Consider the following 25,862-nt stretch of genomic DNA (forward strand, 5'->3'; position numbering starts at 1 on the left):
ATAGCGTGGGCGAACGCATCCGGCATCACGGAGCCAAAAGCTTTTACCTCTACCCTGTCCATGCCAGTATCCCACACCTCTGAATATAGATCCCTGACTCCTGAGTCAGAGATGGAGGCTCTATCACCTGACTCTCTACGGTGGCTCTCGCCCATAGAAGAAGGCTTGATTCCCCTATCTAGACGATCTTCTCCCGAATCCATAATGTCCATTGACGCCTACAGGGCTTTTTCACCTGACTCCCCCCTACCCGAGCACAGGGTAATGTCTCCGGAGTCCGCAAGGGTTTTCCGGGAAAGAGGGCCTCACTCTCCTGGGTCGGATGAGTCAAGATCACCTGTTGCGGTCACAAGCTTTATTATGGAATTTAGAAAGCCTACACATTCAACTTCAGAAATGTATGAGGGTATAAATGATTCCTGTGAATCAGGCGTAGCAGGGTGTCCATACCACACTGAGAACATTCAGACTTCCTTGTCTCATTCAGACTGTGTTCTAAGCTCTGGGTCCGACGTGATCTCTGACGTTTATCCTGATGACTTCCCCATCCCTTCGTGTGAATCGGATGATTCTTCCATTGAGATTAGGACCCCGTCCTCTGATTCCCTTCTACCTGAGTTTGACACACCTTTACCAGGGACGGAGAGTGACTTCATCCCAGGAGGCCACATGGCCTGGTCTCCTGTGACATCAGAGATCAACTATGTCAAGTTCTGGCTAGAAGAGCAGTTGTTCAATGACAGTAGAGCATCCTTGCTTGAGTCTGGGACTTCAGAGGATGCAAATAGGCATCTTTCTTCTGATTCGTTAGTCCTTCAGTATACCCCCTCTGTGCTTGGGTCCTCCACGTCACATTCTGCAGATGGAACCTTTTCATTTGGGTCTTTTACCTCAGACATAGAGTATTGTGATTCCTGTCTTGAGGACATGTTTTTCAGGGGGGGCCTAGATTCATCAGCTTCAATATTTTTAGAAGAGGAATGTAGCAACACTGTAGTTCATGAAGGAGGCTTAGAAAAACAGAGTCGAAATGAAAGACCAGATAGTGAAACAGAAATGGAATGGAAGTTGATCCAGTTGTCATCCTTTCCTTCTGCTACAGCCACAGGAAAAATGGGTGAAGTGAAATATATGCCCCAGTCAGCAAGTTCAAAGGGTGATTTGTCTTTCCTTGAGTGTCGGTTGGCTGAGTGTAGACCATCTTCACCAGAATCGTTTGTTTCGTTTGATGAATGCACGTCCCAGTCTTGTGACTCTCCTGTTCCTGACTTCAGAACACATTGTTTGGATTATTATTTGGCTTTTACAGGAAGCAGATCTTCATCGACTGAATCAATCGTTTCAGGAATTGAAAGCTCAGGTCTTTGTCATGAGGAATTGTTTGCTGAGGACACAGCAGATTCCCCTGAGACAATATATGAGCACAGAGCAACCAAACTAGACCCATTAGTGTGTCCCACACCAATGGTAAATGAAGACTTTGTTGATGCTAAAACAACATTGCCAGTTGCAACTAAAACTGCGTTTATACAGCTTGACTTGAATGATGCATGTTGGTCTTTCTTACCAATCTCTGTAAAGGTGCCAGTGGAGCAGGAGCCAGATGGATCTACGTCTGAAGTCCACGCTTTGTCTCCTCAGTCAGTTTTGTCAGACAGTGTTTCACAATTAAGACAGGGATATTTCAATGATTATTTATCATACAAGAGAAGTAGCTCGCTATCACATGGTTCTGTAACTTCAGGCTTTGAATATTGTAGTGTGAACAGGCCGGATTCCCATTCGGAAAATGATTTAATATGGACAGTTGAAAGTGACCTATCTAAGTATAAACCACTCTCACCACAATCAGTTACCTTGGAGGATGATGATTCCTTCCTTGACTTCTTGTTTTCACAATCTAGGCCGTCTTCTCCTGAATCTGTGGTATCATTAGATGAAACTACACCTCTTTCCCCAGACTCGCCTGTTCCTGATTTCAGACCTGGGTGTGGTCGTTATCATTTCACTGGAAGTAGGTCTTCGTCACCGGAATCGGTTTATTCAGAGTTCTGTCTTCTGGAATTTTCTGCTGAGGACCGAGCAGATTCTCCTGAATCAGTTATATCAAAATGTAAAGATGACCCCACTTTTGAGGCCGGAACTGAACCTAGACATCTTTCTCCTGATTCCCTGTCATCAGAGAACGAATACATACTCACTTCCCTTGAGAACTGTCTCTTGGAATTACGATCACATTCTCCTGAATCTATTGCCTCAGTGGATGAATGTCATGCTTTATCTCCTGACTCCCCCATTGCACAATTTAGAACCACAATAATTAAGTCCTCTGTTTCATTAATTAGCAAATCATCTTCATCTATTTCACCTAGTTCAGATATTGAAGAGTCTGGTGTCTATCTTGAGGAATGTTTTAAAGAGGTAAGACCAGATTCTCCAAATTGTCTGTCAAATAGTGAAAAAACTGAGTCAGTAGGCCTAATCAAATACAGACTCCTTTCACCAGAATCAATGATTTCTGAAGATGATTCTACCTTCCCCGAGCTGCTATTTGTAGAGTCTCAACCATCCTCTCCAGACTCTGGAGCAGCATTTGCTGAGTTCAAGGCTCTCTCTCCAGAGTGTCCTATTCCTGACTTTAGAACACATTGTTGCAATTACTATGTGTCTAGCACAGAAAGTAGATGTTCTTTGACAGACTCACCAATTTCAGATCGTAATTATTCTGAATATTTCCACAAGGAAGTATTTTCTGAGGACAAAGCCGATTTGTCTTCTTCCATGTGTTCAGAGTGTGGGGATGAAACGGATAATCATGGACGTTTCCCTCAACATTCCCAGGATGATGATAGTGTAGGATCTCAAGAAAAGATCCAAACTGAACACCGGGCTATTATTCCTCAGTTCATGTTGTCTAAAGCTGTACAAACAGGATTATCATCTGACAAGGACAAATATTCCTCCAATGCTGAATACAAACTCTCTGGAAAGAGGTCTGTGTCCCCAGAATATAGATTAGTTTTCAAAGCAGTCTCCATCAAACATATGTCCCAAGTGTATGATAGAGGATACAAAGGCGATACCTATTTAAGTAAGACTAGTGTTTTTCAACATTCTGGAAAAAGACAGCAAGCTCGTCAGGACCATCAGAGGGAACTTTTCAGGCCATCTAATTTCAGTATATACAGCCGTGGCTTGCCTAGTGTATCAAAAACAGAAGTTGAGGCTACAACACAAGATGATTCCTCTCCTAACCACTCTAAAGTCATTGACCAGACAGACAGAGAGACATTCAATGAACCAGTTATACCAATATCACAGCAATTAGATAGAAACATAAGAAAAACTCCCTTCTTTTTAGCTGCCTGGGAGTTCACCCAGTTTTCAGCCCTTTCTGCAGATAGACCACTTTCTCCTGAGTCATCCAGTTCACACAGTGATGTAATACACTCATTTACTGATATTAGGCCGTTGTCTCCAGAATCTGTCACATCTGTGAATGACCGAAAATGTCTCTCTTCTCTCTCTATAATTCCTCAGTTTGTATCTAAAATACCAGATAATACCATTACTGCTGTGATTAGGTCTTCTCCAGAATCAATCGCCTCAGACATTCAATCATCTAAGTTATGTCTTCAGGAATTGTTTGTTGAGGAAAGAGTAGATTCACCTGAATCGTGTATTTCAGACTGTGAATCCGAACTCACGGATAAGACACTATCCAAACACAGTCCTATACCAACTGACTCTTCAACATCTGAAGATGAGTACACTCGTTCTTTCATTCAGCACTGGCTAACACATTTTCAGTCATCTTCTGCAGAACCTGTGACGTCAGTAAATGAATTAGTTGCTCTGAGAACTTGCTCATCTGCTGGAAGGGATGATTTGGAATATCAGCCCATGTATGAGTTCTCTGAAAGAAACGCAACAACTCAAGACTACAGATTGGTTTATGAAGCAGTTTCCTCTAAGTTCAACATCTTCCCTGACTCTCCCATTAACCCCTGTTTTGATGAAAGTTTAGAACTTCCTGATGCAAGATCTTCACTTCAGTCAGGAACTTCAGACATTAAGAACTCTTGTTTGTATGTAGATGAGTTAATTCCTGAGGAAAGACCAGATTCACCAGATTCCTTTTTAGCAAACAGTGAATTCAGTGAGTCAGTTGAAAAGCCTTTAATAAAACTTAGACCCACATCACCAGAGTCAATTATTTCAGAAGATCACTATAGCTTCCTTGAGCTTTTCTCTGCAGAGTCTAGACCAACATCACCTGAATGTTTTGCCTCATTTGAGTGTAGGCCTCTATGTTCCGGCTCTCCAATTCCCCACATCCTACATCAATGTTGTGATTATTATTTGGCTATTCCTGGTGATAGATCTGCAACACCTCAGTCAGTAAAATCTGACATTGAGTACTCTGGTGTAGACCTTGAGGAACTGTTTGCTGTGGAAAGAGCAGATTCACCCAAATCATTCATATCAAAAGGTGAATTTGCGTCACTATGTACGTATAGGGACCTCTCTTCTAACCCACCTGTCCCTGAATGTGGACCAGTTATGGCTGATGTTTTCAAGTCTGCCTCAGAAAGGTGTTTGACACCTGATTCTGTGACGTCAGCCTGGGAGGAGCTGAATCTGAAGGACCTGTCCTGTGAGACCAGGCTTTGTCCTCCTGACTCCACGGAATCTGAACCCCAGATTAAAGTTGATGAGGCCCTCTCACAACAGCCCCCTGATTCGTCGTGGTCCTGTTTCAGATCAGCTTTCCCGGTGGTTCCCCAAACCCACCGGGCGGTGGAAGCATTTCTTTTCCTGGCCCCCTCTTTGGATATCAGCAGAGAACTCAGAGACGATTCACAACAGTCATACAGACCACACCAGACCTCTTCTCGGGCGGGTCACGTGCTGTCTGAATGAACCAACAATAAAAAACTAAATGCCAGTAGGGCCCTTAGTCACAAGTTTTCTCTGATTTAATTTTGACTCTTAACAGATGAAGCTTGACTCTCCTGATTAGGCACTTGATAGTATTTAGGTGCTTGCCTTGTGAGTGCACGGTGGGAAGTTTAATGTCTTAGATGGAATTTGATCTTTCCCAACCACATCTCGTTTGCATCAGCAAAGCAGGATGGCAATGGAAAACGATAGTGATGAGCTTTTAGTCTTAACACCGTGGACCTTGTCCTGTCACCCGTGTGTCTTTAAGTTGCAGCGATTGACTAGATCAGAAAGATTTTTGGGATGAAGTTAATATTGAGACAAATATACACATAGGTTTGTCAGAAAAAGCAGGTGCAGTGATTATGTAACTCTATGGAGTGTGTTGTAGTGCATTGATTATGTAACTCTATGGAGTGTGTTGTAGTGCATTGATTATGTAACTCTATGGAGTGTGTTGTAGTGTATTGATTATGTAACTCTATGGAGTGTGTTGTAGTGCATTGATTATGTAACTCTATGGAGTGTGTTGTAGTGCATTGATTATGTAACTCTATGGAGTGTGTTGTAGTGCATTGATTATGTAACTCTATGGAGTGTGTTGTAGTGCATTGATTATGTAACTATATGGAGTGTGTTGTAGTGCATTGATTATGTAACTCTATGGAGTGTGTTGTAGTGCATTGATTATGTAACTCTATGGAGTGTGTTGTAGTGCATTGATTATGTGACTCTATGGAGTGTGTTGTAGTGCATTGATTATGTGACTCTATGGAGTGTGTTGTAGTGCATTGATTATGTGACTCTATGGAGTGTGTTGTAGTGCATTGATTATGTGACTCTATGGAGTGTGTTGTAGTGCATTGATTATGTAACTCTATGGAGTGTTGTTTTTGTTGCAGTCATTTGCAGCGGGGAACAGAAATGAATGGCAAACAAAGGAAGGATAGGCTTTGGTAGTGACCAGAATTTTATATATCCACTAGGGTGCAGACATTTAATGAAAACGCACGTGGAAATAAGTTGTTACCAGATACTTTATAAATGTGTATGCATAAAGTGAGAGACAGGTTTAAAGGTTTCAGAGATGATTGTTGAAGGGGTTAGAATGTAAAAGTCACAGTGATGAGAGTTGAAGGGGTCAGAATGTAAAAGTCACAGTGATGAGAGTTGAAGGGATCAGAATGTAAAAGTCACAGTGATGAGAGTTGAAGGGATCAGAATGTAAAAGTCACAGTGATGAGAGTTGAAGGGGTCAGAATGTAAAAGTCACAGTGATGAGAGTTGAAGGGATCAGAATGTAAAAGTCACAGTGATGAGAGTTGAAGGGATCAGAATGTAAAAGTCACAGTGATGAGAGTTGAAGGGATCAGAATGTAAAAGTCACAGTGATGAGAGTTGAAGGGATCAGAATGTAAAAGTCACAGTGATGAGAGTTGAAGGGATCAGAATGTAAAAGTCACAGTGATGAGAGTTGAAGGGATCAGAATGTAAAAGTCACAGTGATGAGAGTTGAAGGGATCAGAATGTAAAAGTCACAGTGATGAGTGCTGAAGGTCATGAATGTTTAAAGGCAGCATTATTATTTTTATTTTATCAGGCAGGAACAAATTTGATTCATCATGGTCATTTACATTTGCCCTCATATACATTCACCAAACCCACCAAGTAGTGGAAGCAATATTTTTGCAGGGCCCCCTCTTTGGATAGCAACAGAGAACTTGATGGTGAATCAGAACAGTCAACCATTGGACGAACAAATCTGGGATCTCCTGTTGCTGCTTGCTGACTGGAGGAGGCACACCATGAAAACCCTTCTGCAAAGAAAGTCCAAAGAAAAACAAAACAGTAATGTCATTGAAAGAAAGTGAAATGCCACTCAAGGTCAACAAAGCAAGTGTCAAGCAAGCAATGAATGGAAAGACATGAGGAGAGAAGATAGTGGTGTCGGTAAGACAAGCCCTCGATTGGCAAGGAATGCAGTGAGTGGTGCTTTTGAAATCAAAAATGCTGGTAGCTCACAGTTGGCAAGCTCCATGTAGGAACCAAGCTTTCACTAATGTGTTGTGGAGGCATAACGGTAGCGTCACTCGCTAAGGCATGTTCTAGGATATTAGATGCTTGCTTTATGAGTACAAGTAGCTTAACTTCTAAAATCAGCTTTGATTTTTCCTAACCCCCTCACATGGACCAGTGAAGCAGGGATTGAATGAGAAAGACAATGAATGACTGGTACTGAGAATCCTAGTCCCACACTCTGATATTGCTTTGGGGTTTAATCGGGCTGATGGCTTTTTATCTTGGAGCTTTGGTTGAGTTGACTGTTGATTGCCACAGAGCCTATTGTGTGATTGACTCGAAGCTTAATTGAGTGGAAAGGAAATTCACCTAAAGCTTAATGGAGCGGATAGTAAATCTCCTTGCCTTGGAGATTGGTAGGTTAATTGTTGATTGCCTCTGAGTTTTGTTGGGTTGAGTGGATTTCATTGAATGTCTTATTGTGTCCTAAACGCACTGAATTTTCCCCATGCCATTAGAAGTTCAAAACCAATGAGTGTATGCCGTTATGTGTGTAGGACTGTAGTTTTTGCTGATTATCTTTTAATATTCAATTCGAATAGTTGGAATTTGCAAGGTCTAAATTTGAAATACATTGTCGTGATGTATAGACCCAGGTTTAATTGCATGTATTGTATTGCTTATTTTTGCGTAATCAAGTTTCCTCATTGATCAGTCAATGAGGAAAAGAGATCAATTATTCATCCCGGGGTACAAAATTCTGGTAACCTTTCTAAAATGGCCTGTGTTTCTCAGAAATCCTTTGAAAGTTTCCAGAATTTACCTCTATTAAAAACTCATGTATTATTTTTTTCATTCCAACATTCCCATCCAGGTTTCCATCTGTCTGTCAGAACCCCCTGAAATCAAAAATGTAACAGAGCATGACCAACCATCCATCGATGTGAAGTTCCCATCTCGATCACATACCTCTACCAAAACATTAGTTCCTAAGACCTCTGTCACTTCAGAAAGAAATAGTCCAATTGTCTTTGATTTCAATGTATTTTCCACCTCCATGATGAAGCCCACAGTGGAAATGCCAGAGAGTACCGAAACACCATTGAACCTGATCCAGAAGTCAACTCCTTCTGAACACAGTCCAGTGATACCAGACCTTCTAAGCAACACCTCCGAAGGAATCCAAGTTGATAAACCAGGATCTTCACCAAGTGATCTTCAAGCACCCTTGGAATCAGGCAGACCTGGCCAGCCTGATATGCTGCCAAAATTTGAACTAAAACCAGAATTCCAAGCAGAAACTGCAGAAGAACTGGACTCGACGCTTTCAGAATCCATCAAAGAGAGTCCCGGAGATCTTCAACCTTTTGTTCAGTTTGCGGACCTTTTGCCTGACTTGTACAGAAATCCCACTAAGGTTCTGGAGGAAATCTCTAGTCTTTATTGTTCATCTTCCAATCAGATAAAAGAAGAGTCGGCTGAAGTAAGTGTAGCAGCCTCTGTTCCAAGCAATCTTGCCCTATCCTATGAAGGGGAAGCTGAGGGATTTAGACTGACACCTGATCTAATCAAAATCATCCCAGAACCTAGCCAAGTTGAATCTGATCCAGTAAATTTTGTCCAAAGCGCTTTTGTTGAATGCCTAGGAAAAGTCAGAGCAAACGAATCAGACATTAATTGTTCTGTACCTTTGGTAACCATTGTTGATGCCAGAGTGTCAGTCGATACGCCAGAATCTTCAGAACCGTGCCAAGATGTGGTAGAACTGTCATCAGAATGCATTGTTCCAACTCAACAGTTTCCATCACTTGAAAATTATGATGACACATCATCATCACTTGTTTTTAGAGAACCTTTAACTATAGAAAAACATCAATTGAGATCTCTCCCAGAGAATGACCAAAATACTGTTGATCACAAACATTCATACCTCAAACAGGTGTCAGAAACACAGAAAACCATTGAGAAAAGTCAATGCCATGAGTCATGTGATGACAAAAATGCAGTCCTGAAAGAAACACCAACCAGTCAAATCTCAGCAGAAAAGGAAACTATTGAGCAAAGCCAATCTGAACCTCATGGACCAACCACTAAACCTGACCAGTTAGATAAAACATGTATGGACAAAACACCAGAATTAGTGTCACAATTCAGGGAAAGCACTGCCCATGTGTATGAAGAACAGTTGCCCTGGTCCCTTTCAGATGTTACTCAACAGATGCCAGAAACCGTCATGGCCACCAGACATTTTTGCTTCGAGGAGTTAATCCCACTTCGGAGTCCTGGGAACCTGGACACTTCCCCCCCCAAAAAAGAGGTAATTTCACAGATTAGTGAGAAAGCATCTGATAATCTAGTCAGCCCAGGAGAGTCCCCTGTCTCAGAGCCAAGTTCAACAGAACCCAGAACTGAGATGGTGTCAGCACAGTTTAGTCCCATAGAACCAATGACTGAGATGAGGTCAGCCCAGTCCAGTCCAACAGAACTCAGGACTGAGATGGTGTCAGCACAGTTTATTCCCACAGAACCAAAGACTGAGATGGTGTCAGCACAGTTTAGTCCCACAGAACCAAGGACTGAGATGGAGTCAGCACAGTTTAGTCCCACAGAACCAAAGACTGAGATGAGGTCAGCCCAGTCCAGTCCAACAGAACTCAGGCCTGAGATGGTGTCAGCCCAGTTTAGTCCCATAGAACCAAGGACTGAGATGGTGTCAGCACAGTTTATTCCCACAGAACTATGGACTGAGATGAGGTCAGCCCAGTCCAGTCCAACAGAACTCAGGACTGAGATGGTGTCAGCACAGTTTAGTCCAACAGAACCATGGACTGAGATGAGGTCAGCCCAGTCCAGTCCAATAGAACTCAGGACTGAGATGGTGTCAGCACAGTTTATTCCCACAGAACCAAGGACTGAGATGAGGTCAGCCCAGTCCAGTCCAACAGAACCAAGGTCTGAGATGGTGTCAGCACAGTTTAGTCCCACAGAACCATGGACTGAGATGGTGACAGCTCAGCCCAATCCAACAGAACCCATGTCAGAGATGGTGTCACCTCAGTCCAGTCCAACAGAACCCATATCCGAGATGGTGACAGCTCAGCCCAGTCTAAAAGAACCTATGGCAGAGATGGTGACAGCTCAGCTGAGTCCAACAGAACCTATGGCAGAGATGGTGACAGCTCAGCTGAGTCCAACAGAACCTATGGTAGAGATGGTGACAGCTCAGCTCAGTCCAACAGAATCCATGGCAGAGATGGTGACAGCTCAGCTGAGTCCAACAGAACCTATGGCAGAGATGGTGACAGCTCAGCTGAGTCCAACAGAACCTATGGTAGAGATGGTGACAGCTCAGCTCAGTCCAACAGAATCCATGGCAGAGATGGTGACAGCTCAGCTCAGTCCAACAGAACCCATGGCAGAGATAGTGTTAGCTCAGTCCAGTCCAGCAGAATCGATGGCAGAGATGGTGTCAGCTCAGTCCAGTCCAACAGAACCCATATCAGAGATGGTGTCACCTCAGTCCAGTCCAGCAGAATCGATGGCAGAGATGTTGTCAGCATGTCTAGAGGTTGTAGCATACACCCATGATGAAGAGTTCTGCATGGAGTTCAGCATCCCTCCTAAGTCTACTGCCCAGTTTAGTCCAACAGAACCCATGGCAGAGATGGTGACAGCTCAGTTTAGTCCAACAGAACCCATGGCAGAGATGCCGACAGCTCAGCTCAGTCCAACACAACTCATGGCAGAGATGGCGACAGCTCAGCTCAGTCCAACAGAACCCATGGCAGAGATGGTGACAGCTCAGCCCAGTCCAACAGAACCCATGGCAGAGATGCCGACAGCTCAGCTCAGTCCAACAGAACCCATGGCAGAGATGGCGACAGCTCAGCTCAGTCCAACAGAACCCATGGCAGAGATGGTGACAGCTCAGCTCAGTCCAACAGAACCCATGGCAGAGATGGTGACAGCAGTTCCAGAGGTTGTAGCATCCACCCATGACAGAGAGTTCTGCATGAAGTTCAGCCTGCCTCCTGAGTCTGCTGATGATGTTTCCTCCTCTGTCCTCAAATGCAAACCTCTGACAAACGTAGAATTCATAAGAGGGAGAACCACTCACTTATTTGAAGACTCTGACTCAGAGACTTATTTTGACTGTAAGCAGGGCTTCTCAGACTTCTCAGAGACAGAACCGGATGAACCGAAGCGGAGGGAAAGCTCCGGAGTCTCCCCCGCACGAGAAGACGTGTCTCATCCTGAAACTCCGGGAGATACGTCTCAGGAGCCGGCAGCGCTCACGGACTACCTGGCAAACCGCAGACCGGACCGAGACGTCCTGCTGTCTTCAGGCAGTGAGGACTATGAAGACGCTCCGTACGTCCACCTGCCTCAGGAGTACATGAAGGAAGAGGGTGATGCAATGGCACAATGTCCCATGACACTCAGAGATGACCCCGCTTTGCACATTGCCTCTCGGGAGATTCCCTCCTGTGGAGCTTATGCAGAATGTGATGACTCCCAGGCCCGGGTAAGACGGATTTGGAGAAAAAATATTGCGGCATCCCTACCCAGCGCTGTTCAAACTCTACCTAGCACTGTTCTAACCTAACCCAGCGCTGTTCAAACCCTACCTAGCACTGTTCTAACCTAACCCAGCGCTGTTCAAACTCTACCTAGCACTGTTCTAACCTAACCCAGCGCTGTTCAAACTCTACCTAGCACTGTTCTAACCTAACCCAGCGCTGTTCAAACTCTACCTAGCACTGTTCTAACCTAACCCATTGCTGTTCAAACCCTACCTAGCACTGTTTTAACCTAACCCATTGCTGTTGAAACCCTACCTAGCACTGTTTTAACCTAACCCAGCGCTGTTCAAACCCTACCTAGCACTGTTCTAACCTAACCCAACGCTGTTCAAACCCTACCTAGCACTGTTCTAACCTAACCCAGCACTGTTCTAACCCAACCCAGTTCTGCTCTAATCCTGGTTCCTCCAATGTTGCCCTAACCAGACAGTTTTTCTGTCTTGGTTACAGGGACATCTTTTGACACACCCATTTCATTAATATTTTAAGCATACTTTTTCATATTTAAGCATATTTATGTTTATCACTGCTGCAAAACTGTTTTGTATCTAATTTGATTTAGTTTTTTTTAAATGATTTTCATAACAATTGTGGAATGCACGCTTCATTAATAAGAATAGAGTACTCTGTTGCTGTCTAGCCAATCATAGTCTCAAAATTGGTTTGAATGATATGATATAAAAGCTTGCTTCAAGCCCTTAATTCCAATAACAAAACTGACAAAGGCATAAAATAACATTGTCAGTGCTTTCTTCTAACTGTACAACTTCTGACCAAAACCCATTTCTAAGCTGTCTTATTTAAAGCCAGTAACCATGTGTTTTTCAGGATTTAGTTTCATTTTCTTTTACATTTAATTTGTCGGATTTGAACCAACAACCTTCTGTCACAGCTTTCATATGTGCATTACACAGGGAATAAGGTGCCATTTCAAACCAATCCATTTGCCACGTCATGTGTCGCTACGCACCAGTGCTTCCCGTCTCGAAGTAGCTGCGGAGCTGGGTGGGATGAGTTCAGACGAGGAGGAGTTTCTGTCCACTAGAATAGTCCGGAGGAGGGTTATCATCCAGGTACCTACCCCGTGGAGAGGTGGACCTCCTGGGGAACACTGGACCTCCAGAGGTCATCTGATTTGGTGCTCCAGAATGCTATGGTGGTCCAGGGGAAGGGTTGTCGTCCAGGTGTCTAATCTCCGCAGAGGCGGACCTCCTGGGGAACCTGTGTTCTGCTTGGGTGCTTGGTGCAGGATGTTATTATCGGAAGGTGTGGTTTGTAGTGTGAGTCTGTCAGTCCAAAAGATCACCCTAATCCCTCATCCGCTCCCTTAACCTCATCCACTCCCTTAACCGCTATTTGAAATGTCTGGATATTTAGAAGCAAAATATTGGTAAAGCTTACACCATATTGCCTCCACTTTTCATATCTGTAAATGTTGATGGCTTGGGACTGGGGGAGGGGTAAGGTTTAAATCAGGATTGGCCAGTCATGTGTGGTTTTCACAGGTCAAAAACACTAGTTTGAGGTAATTGTGAAAGATCTGACGTAGGGCATTCTAAAGCATGAGTGGTACAGAAGATGGTTGGCTTTCTCTGGGTCTGAATCCAAATGCACGTAAAGTGTGTCAGAGTTTGGAGTGCTGATCTAGAATACATTTTGCCTTTCACTTTGTTGTAAATTGAATCGTGGGGGCTGATCTAAAATCAGCACTCCAAGAGTACGGCCTGGTGCTCATTTATCTTTCCTAACAATCTCTTTGTCTGGTTTGCAGTGTTGAAATGCTGTGCTGAGGTGGTTGTAACACGGGAGTAGGGATTGGTGTGAGTTTTTGCGAGTCCTGATGTTTGTGTACTTCGGGTGGGATTGTTACTGTATGTTTGTTGATCCAGCACCAGCCACAGACAACCACCTACATTTTTCATCATGGTCTCATTAACAGAAGAGGCTTGAAATAAAAGTTAAAATCCAGGTCACAGGACGTGATCAGTCGAAAACACGGGCTGGGTGATACAGTACCTGCACTGGCTTCGTTTACACCGCAGGGGACAGGATGCCATTTGGGACCTAGTGAAAAACAGTGCCCCCATGTGGCGATGCAGTATAATGACAGGCTCCCAGTGCTGAGCACGTGTCTCTGGCTCCCTCTGCAGGCAGATGAGGTGACAGACATCCCTCGCCAGACTACGACGACGGAGCAGTACACAGATGACCGTGGACACACGGTGGTCAGAAAGGTAATGATCTAGATATTTTTTCTCTTTCATTCATCAATTCTTTCCCAAGTCCCAAACTGGGGACCCAGAGAGTCTTAAAAGCTGGTCACACGTCAACTCATCATCAAACCTTTGATTAATAAAACACTAACCTCTCCTGTGCCCGTCGCCCTCTCCATCCAGGTGACTCGTAGGGTGATCCACCAGGTGATGTCATCGGAGAGGGTCCAGGGGGACCAGGTCACGGTCGAGGGGGACACCCCCCCGGAGGAGGTGGAGGAGGGAGACGGGTACTCCAGAGTGGTTAAACGGACGGTCATGAGGAGCCACGGGGGTCATGAGGAGGTTGGTGGGCGCGTGCGAATGTTCACGCTCAAAACTGCGGGCAAATGTGTGTTTCAGTGGTTCACATGTTTAATCGAGTAGTACTTTTTCCTAATGATAATATTGAATTGATGAAAGGTCAGAGATCAATCTATTGCACAAGACCAATGCTGAATTGGTCTTCTTTAAACGAGTCCTCCTCCTGGCAGCTGACGTTTGCATCGGACTCCGCGTGTGGGGAGGAGTCTGTCCAAGGTCGTGAGGTCAGCCACGCGGAGCAGAACATGGTGGTGGAGGGAGAGCGGATCGAGACGCTTCATGGTGACCCCGCCCTGACCTCGGATCTTCCCACGGCCCGGGATGACTTCACAAATGTCAGTTTTGAGTCAATATTGAGTCTCTGAAATTATTTTGCTTTGCACCCCTGTCCTAGCGTCGTTACACTGGCTGCCTGTTAGGGTTAGGGCTGATTTTAAGGTTTTACTCTTAACCTATAAATCAATACATGGACTTGCTCCTACTTACCTGCTGAAATGATCCAGCCATATATACCTACACGTAACCTTAGATCGCAAGATGCAGGCCTTTTCATTGTACCTAGAATTTCTAAACAAACAGTTGGCGGCAGGGCCTTTTCTCATAGAGCTCCACTACTGTGGAATGATCTGCCAATTAAGGTTAGAAATGCAAACTCAGTGCAAACTTTCAAGTGTCTACTAAAAACTCATCTCTACAGCACGGTTTATAATTAGGTGTAGCCTGGCCCGGGGGCGTGAAGGTGACCAGTAGGCCTGATACTGTCCACTCTTGCTGTCTTGCCAGGTGGGCTCTCGTCACCACTGGGATGCCCTCCCTCCAATGCCTTTCGGGGGAAGAGTCACTGGCTTGTTGTTGACTCTCTATTGCGCACTTGTGCAATTGGGCTGTACGCTGCTAGCAATACTCGGCCCTCATTCAGGGGGGTTGCGGTTGGTGGGTGTCCCTTTGGTTGATACCTGGCAATGTGGTTGGATTGATTTCCTGCCTGTTGGGCCCTGTCCGGGGCCTCCCCCGGGTAGGGCCACAGTGTCACTGGACCCCCCCGTCTCAGTTCCAAGGTGTTATGCTGCTATATTATTGTGCTGGGGGATATGAGGGATGTACTACTAACTTTTCTCAGTCTCCTCCAGTTTTAAATTTTAGGAGGAGATGAGGTCCTGGTCCACACCTGCGGATTACCTGGTTTGGTTGCTGTCCTGTCCTTGTCCACCTGGTCATACTTCTGACCTAGTCTAAAATCAAATAGACTCTGGATTTAGCCCAGAGAAATGTATTTATTATTCCAATTGGACTCTTAATATCTCACCCGGCACTGCCAGAAGAGGACTGGTCACCCCTCTGAGCCTGGGTCCTCTCTAGGTTTCTTCCTAAAATTCGACCTTCTTAGGGAGTTTTTCCTAGCCACTGAAATTCAACACTACTGTTGTTTGCTCCTTGGGGTTTAAGGCCGGGTGTCTCTGTAAAGCACTTTGTGACAACTGCTGTTGTAAAAAGGGCTTTATAAATACATTTTGATTGATTTGATTTGATTGCAGCTTCTGGGTGACAAGCTGCTTTGTGGTCCTGGGGAAACAACACTTGAACATAAAATAACGTAATCAGAACGTTTCAAATGAAATGTGTAAAATATTTGTTTTATATGTTTTTAACAAGTGACTCCTGACCCGACAGGAGGGGTCTTTGGGCAGCTGACAGGAGGGGTCTTTGGGCAGCTGACAGGAGGGGTCTTTGGGCAGCTGACAGAACGGGTCTTTGGGCAGCTGACAGGAGGTGTCTTTGGGCAGCTGACAGGAAGGGTCTGTGGGAAGCTGATAGGAAGGGTCTGTGGGAAACTGATAGGAAGGGTCTGTGGGAAACTGACAGGAGGGGTCTGTGGAAAGCTGACAGGACGGGTCTGAGGGAAGCTGACAGGAGGGGTCTTTGGGCAGCTGACAGGAAGGGTCTTTGGGCAGTTGACAGGAAGGGTCTTTGGGCAGCTGAGTGAAAATGGAGGACACAAAGCATCCACTAAATGACAAAAATGTAAATGTATTTGTTTCTCTCTGTTGTCAGAAAGTCTGTTCTCTAAAACTATTCCTTCCATCTCTCCTTCCATACAGAGCCTCAATCTAAACCCTAAATCTGTCCTTAAGTCCCCATGTGGCTCTAAGAGGTTGTGATATATTATTAATATCTCTCCATAGTCAGACTCACTGTTTCTCTCTGTCTCATCCTCCATCTCTCCATCCCTCCGTTTCATCCCTCCGTTTCATCCCTCTGTTGCATCCCTCCGTTTCATCCCTCATCTTCCAGGCTCTTCAGTACATAGGGGGCTTTAGCAGAGCTAATCTTCCCATAGTGGAGAGAGAGACGGTCAAGGAGGACGGATCTGTGGTCAGGAGGTTTGTGTGTGTGTGTGTGTGTGTGTGTGTGTTAGCATGTGTTTCTTGTGAATGTTAGCTAACAACAACCTTTCATTATAATGTGATGGGACCATGGGGACTGTGTTGTTCTGATAATGTCAAGTAGCGGGAGCTAAACACAGCCAGAAATTCCATTACATCAGAGACTGGGTTCAAAATGCATGTTGTGGAGTTGATAACTGATAACTGTTAATGACTCTGTTTCTTTCTAACAGTTTCCTTCCCCCTGTTTCAGCCTGACAGCCGTTTGCTGTTATTTACTCTCTATTCTGCAGCTTTTAGTTTAGTCGTTTGGAGTTTCTAACCACGTTCTCCTCCTCCTCCTCTTCTTCTTCTCCATTTCCTGTTGTAATTTTCTCTCCCTTCTCTCCACCTTCAGAGCCCGGATGTGTAAGGGGCGTGCCCAGAGGCGGACAGGAGTGTGGGAGGAGCCAGTGGAAACAGGAAGCAGGTTTTCCTAGAGCAATTAAAAAACCCTTCAGAGGGGTCGTGACCACAGGACCTCCAGTGCCTCCTTCATCACCTGACCCGTCGCTACTGAGGAAGAGGAGGGAGAAGAGGGGGATGAGGAGAATGGAGGAGAACAGAAGAAACAGTTCAGGCCTCCTGCATCGCCTCATTAGCTTTCTGTCCAGCCTCTGACCCCGCCCCTTTGCCTAAAGATCTACCAATCCTATGCATCAGGCACGTGCAATCCCAGAGTGCATCAGTGCACTTAAATACAACCACCGTCTTCCTGTTTCAACAATCAAAACTGCTTGGTTTAGTTATGCTGTTATTTCCATATTTTTCATTGTGTTTTTTGGCCTTTTTTGTGACCAAAGAGTTATTTGTTTTGTTTAGACATATTGATTTTATTTAATATCACCAATCAATTCTGATTAGAGTTTTTTTTTGGTCCTTGACACTTTGGTGGAACAAAGACAAAACATTTAAACCACTCACATACATCTCTTCCTACAGAACACAGACAGGAGTCCTATATTTGTGCTTCTCCTAGTGCTTGGACTAACTGGCTATATAACCTTCACAGCACTGCTGACCACCCCTACAGGTCGTTAGGTGTTGCGTATATCACTACATGAGAACGACATCACGTCCTCTTCGTCATATTGACCTTCTATTGGCCTTTCTTTAATGAAGGTCAGTCAAGATGTCACCTGTAGCAACCCCAAACCTAATATCCACTTCCTCTCCGGCTGTTGTTGTTAAATGTGCGTATTTTAACCTGTCCTAAGAAGTAGCTAGAATCAAAATCTATTTTTTCTCCAACCCCTCGTAATCGCAAACCTTTGCGAGCTAGAGTAGGCATGGTAGCTGGTTAACGGACACCATCTTCGTGGATGGTGAAAATAGCAGTTAATAATATTTTGCGTTGACCCTTTTCTGCCTCTCCCACTTTGGGTTCCATTCATGGGTTTATTACTGTCTCTCTCTACTGCCTATCTTACTGTCCTTCATCCGTGTCATAATCTATCCTCCGTATTTCTGTCTCTATAATCGATTTGTGATATTTCTGTCGTAACTTTATTCTGTGGTAAACCATTTGTCAGGATTGTTAAGGTTTTATGTGTGTTTGAGTGTTTCTGAGTGCAGGTGTGTTTGTGTGTGTGTGTGTGTGTGGGTGTGTGTGTGCGAGTCAGACCCAAATTGCTGCTATGAAAGGAGTGACTGGTTTCAAAAAGCGGCAGTTGCTTTGACTATTTCTTAGTGTTTTATCTGAGTTCTTTTGTTGTTGTGCGTTTTGGTTTGAGTCCAGTACATGGGCAAATGGTTTAGTTTGTTGATTTCTTGGGGACTTGTGTGTTTCCTTTGTTTTTTTCTGATGGTGGACACACTGTGAACAAGATGGTGGGGTCTCGCGTTGACACTCCTCAGAGAGGAGCAATGGGTCCCTGTGAGTACCCTAATCCCCATGAAGACCCCTGGGGCCTTGGAGAGTAATGAACTACATAGGGAATAGGATGCCACTGGGAACGCACCGCTAAACTGGTACCAGTGTTACTCAGAGGGTCCCTAATTTGATTTATGTAATTATTGGTTATTAAACGGCCCTTGAAAGTTTGAGAAGTTTGAGGTGTGTGTGTGTGTGTGTGTGTGTGTGTGCGTATGAGAAAGAGGAAATGTAACATGAGCAGAGGAACTGAACTTTATTTCACTACATCCACATTGCACTCCTGCTCTTTGCTTGTCTACACACGACACAGGAAATTGTATGCTCAGCCAATCAGGAAGGTCCACCTGGGCGGGACACAGTATTCGCAGCCAGTAGTGCAACCCCATAGGGCTGGGTACTGTATGTCCAGCCAATGGAAAGGTCTGTGGGAGGGGACGGGGGGACGTGTAAGGGCACTGCATTACTCACAGCTCTGTTGTAGCATCGATTATGTATCTACTTCACTGACATCACTGTTTCCTCTGAGTGCAAAACAAAAAGTTATGATACAAATGCGAATCTGGTGAACGTTCACTGTGATGGGTCAGTCTGCTTGTCATTTAGCAAATCGGCATCCTGTTTCCGTGGTGATGACAGTTCTATACATATATGAAGTTATACATATATAAATATCTATGAGGGCATGTTTGAGTTTACCGAATTACAAATGGCTGCAGTGTGTCTTTGGCTGATAGAGAATAAAATGTACAAGTGTAAAACTGACCGTTGTGGTTTTTCTTGTTGCTGTAATGTTGACAATAACACATTCCATTCATCCCAGGCTTTAAACCAAAGCACGTACTCTTACATTTATTAAAAGCGAATGTCTGCAATCATAAACTTCCCAATTTTGAACACATAGGGCTGGTTTCACAGACACAGATTAAGAATGGACTAGGGCTAAAATAAACAAACTCAATGGAGTTCTGTTGAACTTGATTATTTAGTCCTAAACTAGGCTTAATCTGTGTCTGTAAAACCAGCCTATGGTTAACTGTATGCATCATCTTAAGTAGGGGTATTTTTATACAACATGCATAGTCGATTTTTATGATGAGGATCTGACCAAACCAGCAGGATACATATGGAGTTAGATGTGTCTCAATACTCGTAAACATATATTGAGACACATCTAACTCCATAGAGACATCAGGTAATTAGAAAACAGCATCAGAATTCAACCCATTTCATGCTTGTTTACAAGTGTCAGGGCAGATAAAATGGAATGTAAAGGTCCCTCTCTAATCTTCTGCAATGTGTTTAGATAATAAGGCGAGGAGACCAGATGCAAGAAGTAATCGTTTAAGAATGACACAAAAAAATGCGATGTAGCCCAAGCAAATTCATAACCCAAGAAGTACACCTCCATCCGCCTGACGGCGCTGTTGTGTTTAAGTAATTTGTTGTCGACAATAGACAGTGGTATTTCAGGAAGGAGATAAGAATCCCTTTTCTGAATAAATGTGGATTACGCGTGTTCGACTAATCGAGTTAATTTCGTCAATTGCGTAGTTAGCTAAGTAAATCGTCTAGATATCCCCTGGAGAAAGCCAGGGTAAAGTAATTTCACAATGATACTATAATTTTTTTATTTATATCTTGCTTCGTACGAAGTGGAGTGCACCTATAGGTCTATCTGCCAGGTTTCCAACTTCCTAAAGTATATCTGACTGGACTACAACACGGAAGTAGGATCGGAATAACAGCAAACGGCTGAATTACTTAGTTATGATTTAGTACAATCTTCGTTGCGTAAAGACCCTGACTAACTGAAACAATTTAGCTTCTTAAATTGAATTCGACTTGAAATGTCGACATTACAGTTGCTGCGTGTGTTTCTAAATGATCGTTTGACAGCGGCTGCGGTGGAGATTTTTGGTGCAGTGGAGAAAATGGTAGTAGAGTACCAGAAGGAAAATGACCGGCTACAGAGACTTCTGCAGGTCACACCGGAGATACACATAAAAGGTATGTAGATCTACTTGTAACTAGCTATATTTAATGAAGTTGTTTAGGCTAACTGTTATAGTAAAATGATATAAACGTTATATTTCCTGAACCTGTTTAGTCTAACTCTTAAAGTAAAATGGTATGAAAGTTGAATGTCACGAAAAGCGCAAGAGCTGCATTAATTCCGACGATGTTTGAACTTTCAGAACATTTCGTGTGTCATTGTGGGCACAGGCCAACTGATATGCGGTAATTAAAATTACAAAATATTATCTCTGAAAAACTGTGGTACAACAAAAAGAGAAATAGATTAACACAATTAAAAATATTGTGTTAATACACTACTTTCCGTTCTGTCTCGTGTTCCCAATAATGGCGTGATTTGTCAACAACATCGAGTCACAGCCGATAAACTTTTGAAAATGTAAATACTGGAAAAACCTGCCCTCGCGTTTTCCTATCAGTTTAGGAAATACCTGCATATGTTTCTCAGTACACCTCAGTTCTTCAGAGTGGTCTTCAAATTCATAGTTTTTTGCTTTTAATATAATAGAATACAACCCCCGTTTTTTCCCTTTCGTCATCACTGGTCAAATATATCCTAAGGCATGTGGGAAACAAAGTTCTGCAAATCTGCTTGGTTGTGTTGACTAAAACCAGTCATTTTATTATTTCAAATCCAAGGCGTTGGGACAGAGCCACTATACAACATTACTTTTGGAGTCAATATCAAATTCGGTATTAAATAAACCCATTTTGAGATTTATTTGGGACTAAATGAATTAGTCATGGCTGATTTGATAATATATGCTTTGTTAGATTAGATCTTTCTTTATTGGGCCAATGGCAGCTTCTCCACATGACCCTTGACCTCTTAACATCATCTATGTTAATGTTTTGCTGATCTTCATGAAGCCAGCCAATAATTTCAAGGGAGTTCATGTACTACTGTCATTTTGTAAGAAGTGTGACTTGTTTTTATCATCAGTCTTTTCTGCTCCTCTTCATCAAGGATGTCATTCATTTTGGAGGTAACAGTGGCTAATCTGAGCTCCTCTTCAGGCAACTGCCACAGACAGACCCCGTGGGGGGGCTTGAGTCCCTGCCTCTTTCCCCAAAGACTCAGAAAGTGCCATGTTTGCCCATCAGTGTCCCCATTGTATGTGTGACCCATGTCATTCATTCAGACATGTGTGCACGGGTCCTCCCAACATCCATTCAGCTGCCTAATATATCCAGGGAGCCTTTTTTCATTATTTTGAAAGGATTTTTCCTGTACTGCTCCTAATTGAGTGTCATTCATTTGGCAGGTAATAGTAGCTAACCTCGGCTCTTTTCCATCCAATCAGAACCCCTGGTACTCTCTCCTGCTGTTTTGGAAGATGTTCCAGTGGAGCAGCAGAACTATGAGCAGGAGTGGAGCCACAGTCTGGAGCTGGAGAACCCAGAACACCCACAGATTAAAGAGGAACAGCAGGAACTCTGGACCAGCCAGCAGGAAGAGCAGCTTCAAGGCCTGGAGGCAGATGTTCTACAGTTTAAAGTCAATCCTTCCTGTGTGAAAAGTGACTTTGATCACGAGAACCCTTTTGGGTCCATGACTTTTGCTCAAAGCCAGAATGTGGAGGACAGAGAGAGGGACTCTAAACCGGTGGATCTCAAACATTTTGACGCTGCGGTCCACCTCAGTGGGTCGGACATCTCCGGTGACCCTCCTCCAGATCGTCAGAATGACGCCACCAGCCAGAGCTCAGCAGTAACCGTAGGCCTAGAAGGACTCTACAGCACCCCCTGGCACCCCAACCCCCCAATGGGGGAACACTATACCCTACCCAGTACCTCGCCTTTCAAAACCCACTGCTGCCGTGACTGTGGTGAGTCGTTCGCTCTGACCTCTGACCTGCAGAGGCATGTGACTCTCTCCAGGTTTAGAGTCAGTGAATGTAGCTTCTGCAAGCAGAAGTTCAAATCCACCTGTAAACTGAAGGCCCATGTCCAACTCTGTCACATACAGAAACTCTGCTCCTGCCCTTTCTGTGACAAGACCTTCAAATGGAAAGGGGTTCTGTCCAGGCACATGAGGATTCACACAGGAGAAAAACCATTTAGCTGCAGTGACTGTGGGAAAAGCTTCAATCACTCACAGACCCTAAAGCAGCATAAACTGACTCACACAGGAGAGAAACCGTTTCGCTGTAGTGACTGTGGGAAAAGCTTCAATCGCAAGGAGAACCTAACCACACACATACGGACTCACACAGGAGAGAAACCATTCAGCTGTGGTGACTGTGGGAAAAGCTTCAATCGCAAGGAGATCCTAACCACACATATACGGACTCACACAGGAGAGAAACCATTCAGCTGTGGTGTCTGTGGACAAAGCTTCAACATCAAGAGGAACCTCACTGCCCACAAACTGACTCACACAGGAGAGAAACCACATGGCTGTTCAGTCTGTGCTAAAACATTCATTCGTAAAGATCAGCTTCTGAGACATGTGAATAACTGCCACAAGGATAGCAACCAGGACAAAATATGAAAGACAGGAGTAAAATGTGGACAATAGTGAAGAAAAGCAACAATATTTTGTTCATGATGTTTTCCCGACTGGGTCCTGGTTTCAGTTACATTGTCAGATATAAATGCATTACTTCTATGAAGTTTATAAATAGATTTATGGTTTAAAACACTGAAGTTTGACACAGCTGTTGCTTGGAGGAAATAACTGGAAGATGTGGGCATGTCACCTCTACGCTGAGTGGCCACATTTGGCTACAGAGGTTATGCACTACTGACGTGCAGTCAGCAATTAATTCTTTTTGAACAACTCTTTTCACTGACTCAAGAACAACTCTTTTCACTGACTCAAGATTTGTTCATTTGAACTGTTGGCAGCGAATTTCAACAACATTATCAATGGTTTCAATACGCAGGCCTCCAGCTCAGTAGTCTCACCAACAGCGGTTTACATTTGCAGAGAACTATCTCAAGTGGCAGCATTTTAAAGACATGTTTATAAGTGATATTTGTATGCAGGATACAATAATGAATGTAGTTTGTTGATTATTAATGTTATGCAGAGATCTATAACATAAACCAAGCTTTTAACTTGAATAACAAACACGTCAAACACCAATCATGTTACTCAAGGTAAATTTACTAAAAACAATAAAATGTTATTCCAAAACAATGTTCATATGTATTCAATCCACATTTTCCTGAGTTTATGTCCCTTGTTTTAGTAAGTAACAGTACAATTTAATTTGCCTCCTTCAAGTTTCTGTAGTCCAGGGTTCGAGCCCCGGTCACGCCACTGACGTTTGTGGGCGGGGGGTCCGGCAGGGCGGTGCATACTGGACTGGCATCGCCCGGGGGAGGTAATCGGCATAGAGTATTTCCTTGTGCCACCATGTTCCAGCAACATCTCTGGTGGGACGGGTGCCTCTAACCTGGTCATTCATAAGGTAATGTCAATGGGCGTTTCCCCCGCTGTGTTGGCTCACATTGACTTCCTGGTTAAGGGAGGGGGTGTTAAGAAGCAGACCGGCTGATTGGACCAGTTTCGGAAGAGGCCTGTGGCGATCTACAACTCTGCAGGACTGGGAGGAAAAAGGGGCAAACCTAAAAGGAGAAAAGTTTGAGGGAAAATATTGATTTCAAGCACAGGTTCAACCTTTAAAGACTAGACTTTTCAGGAAAGAATGGTAGTGATTGGTAACAATGAGAAATCAGACATTTTGAGAAAATGTTAATTACATTACATATCTAAATATAATCCATACACATGTAATATGTTTCTATTACCATTGTAATATAAAAAAAAAAATAAGGAATTTGCAGGTCACATTGGGTCACACTGGTCCAGGAAGGGCTGAAGCAAGGACATCACACACTCATCTTGGCGTTGCAATTTGTCCATGAACTCTCTGGTGGCCATGATAGAGCCATTCATGCCCCAGGCCCACACCATCTGTTGGGCAACGTCGCAGTGATCTTCAAGCCCCTCCAGGGTACTTTTTGAAATGTGCGACCTCTCCTTTGTGGTCATCATCAGTGACTTCAGCTTCTTCATTTGTTTGTTTGTCAGCTGCTCCAATATGCTGCAAAGACTCTCAATCCACTGACTCTCAGTGAGTTTCTGGACTGAAACTTTAGCTGCAAGGTGAGGAAACGAGATATAAACAGTGGCCAGTGTAACATCCTAGACACAATAGCAAATAATGGCTATGGGTTAAGTCAGATACCATGTTGTAATATTGCACCTCAAGGCAAAACATTTAGTTCACTTTATTGCTAACCAGACAACCATAAAAATGTTAACTCTGTTTATCGATCATCAGCTGTAAACTATCTGGGCCATAGTTTCTTTGTATTCCACTTCTGAAGGAATGCATTTTATAAACTAGCCAACGTCTAGGTTTTGGTACCGTACATGCTGACGATGATTTGTGTAATCTGACTCACTGATCAGTGGACAGCGGTTACCTGATTTAGTTTTGAGAATCACCAAGCGAGACCAGCGGATCAGTGCCTTCAGTCCTGTTCTCTCCTGGATCTTCAAATGAAGTTCTGTGATGTCATGGTTCAAGAAGACCTCAAATGTGGCATGGTGATCGTTGCTACTATCAAAGTGCAAAATGTATTTCTGTAAAAAAATAAAGTGTGTGTACACACACACATTCAAAAGTTTGGGGTCACTTAGATTTTTCCATGAAAATGAGTTTGAAATATAGGAAATATAGTCATTGACAAGGTCAGAAATAACGATTGTGTCCTTAATTTTTTTTGGTCAATTTTAGCCTTGCATTCCTTTGGCATTCTAGTTGTCAGTTTGTTGAGGTAATCTGAAGAGATTTCACCCCATGCTTCCTGAAGCACCACCCACAATTGGATTGGCTTGATGGGCACTTCTTACATACCACACGGTCAAGCTGCTCCCACAACAACTCTTTTTCTTCCTCAGTCCATTGTTTGTTTGTGTTCTTTTGCCCATCTTAATTCTTTTTATAGGCCAGTCTGAGATATGGCTTTATGTTTTTAACAATTCCACCTAGAAGGCCAGCACCCCTGAGTTGCCTCTTTACTGTTGACATTGTGACTGGTGTTTGCTTAGTTGTGCACTGGGGCCTCTCACTCTTTCTATTCAGGTCACAGCCAGTTTGTGCTGTTCTGTGAAGGGAGTAATGCACGGCCTTGTACAAGATCTTCAGTTTCTTGGCAATTTCTCGTATGGAATAGCCTTCATTTCTCAGAACAAGAATAAACTGATGAGTTTCAGAAGGAAGGTTTTTGTTTCTGGACAATTTGATCCTGTAATCAAACCCAGAATTGCTGATGCTACAGATACTCCACTAGTCTAAAGGCGGCCATATTTATTGCTTCTTTAATCAGCACAACAGTTTTCAGCCGTGTTAACAATTGCAAAATTGTTTTCTAATGGTCAGTTGGCTTG

General features: G+C 43.7%; 2 protein-coding genes and 1 long non-coding RNA gene across 3 annotated transcripts in view; 2 read left to right on the forward strand and 1 right to left on the reverse strand.

The window, feature by feature from the left end:
* The window catches only part of LOC105005841 (ankyrin-2), a 69,861-nt gene extending 50,678 nt beyond the window's left edge, over positions 1-19,183 (forward strand). The window contains exons 48-54 of the mRNA XM_034291176.1: positions 8,030-11,488; positions 12,461-12,619; positions 13,697-13,780; positions 13,943-14,104; positions 14,293-14,457; positions 16,415-16,503; positions 16,904-19,183. Of these exons, the coding sequence (XP_034147067.1) occupies positions 8,030-11,488; positions 12,461-12,619; positions 13,697-13,780; positions 13,943-14,104; positions 14,293-14,457; positions 16,415-16,503; positions 16,904-16,985 (4,200 nt within the window). The 3' untranslated portion in view covers positions 16,986-19,183. The remainder of the gene's footprint in view (positions 1-8,029; positions 11,489-12,460; positions 12,620-13,696; positions 13,781-13,942; positions 14,105-14,292; positions 14,458-16,414; positions 16,504-16,903) is intronic.
* Positions 19,184-19,890: 707 nt separating this feature from the next.
* On the forward strand, positions 19,891-25,096 carry LOC105005837 (zinc finger protein 16-like). The gene is made up of 3 exons (XM_010864038.3): positions 19,891-20,428; positions 21,760-23,874; positions 24,251-25,096. Exons 1-2 carry the CDS (start codon positions 20,269-20,271, stop codon positions 22,947-22,949), a joined length of 1,350 nt encoding a protein of 449 aa, XP_010862340.2. The 5' UTR covers positions 19,891-20,268; the 3' UTR covers positions 22,950-23,874; positions 24,251-25,096.
* Positions 23,547-24,339, reverse strand: LOC105005838. The gene is made up of 2 exons (XR_004575481.1): positions 24,215-24,339; positions 23,547-24,031 (listed from the first exon to the last, which is right to left on the reverse strand). It is a non-coding gene; the product is annotated as an uncharacterized LOC105005838 (long non-coding RNA).
* Positions 25,097-25,862: the final 766 nt, after the last annotated feature.

The sequence above is a fragment of the Esox lucius genome, chromosome 25, assembly GCF_011004845.1.
Source record: "Esox lucius isolate fEsoLuc1 chromosome 25, fEsoLuc1.pri, whole genome shotgun sequence".
Lineage (NCBI taxonomy): Eukaryota > Metazoa > Chordata > Actinopteri > Esociformes > Esocidae > Esox > Esox lucius.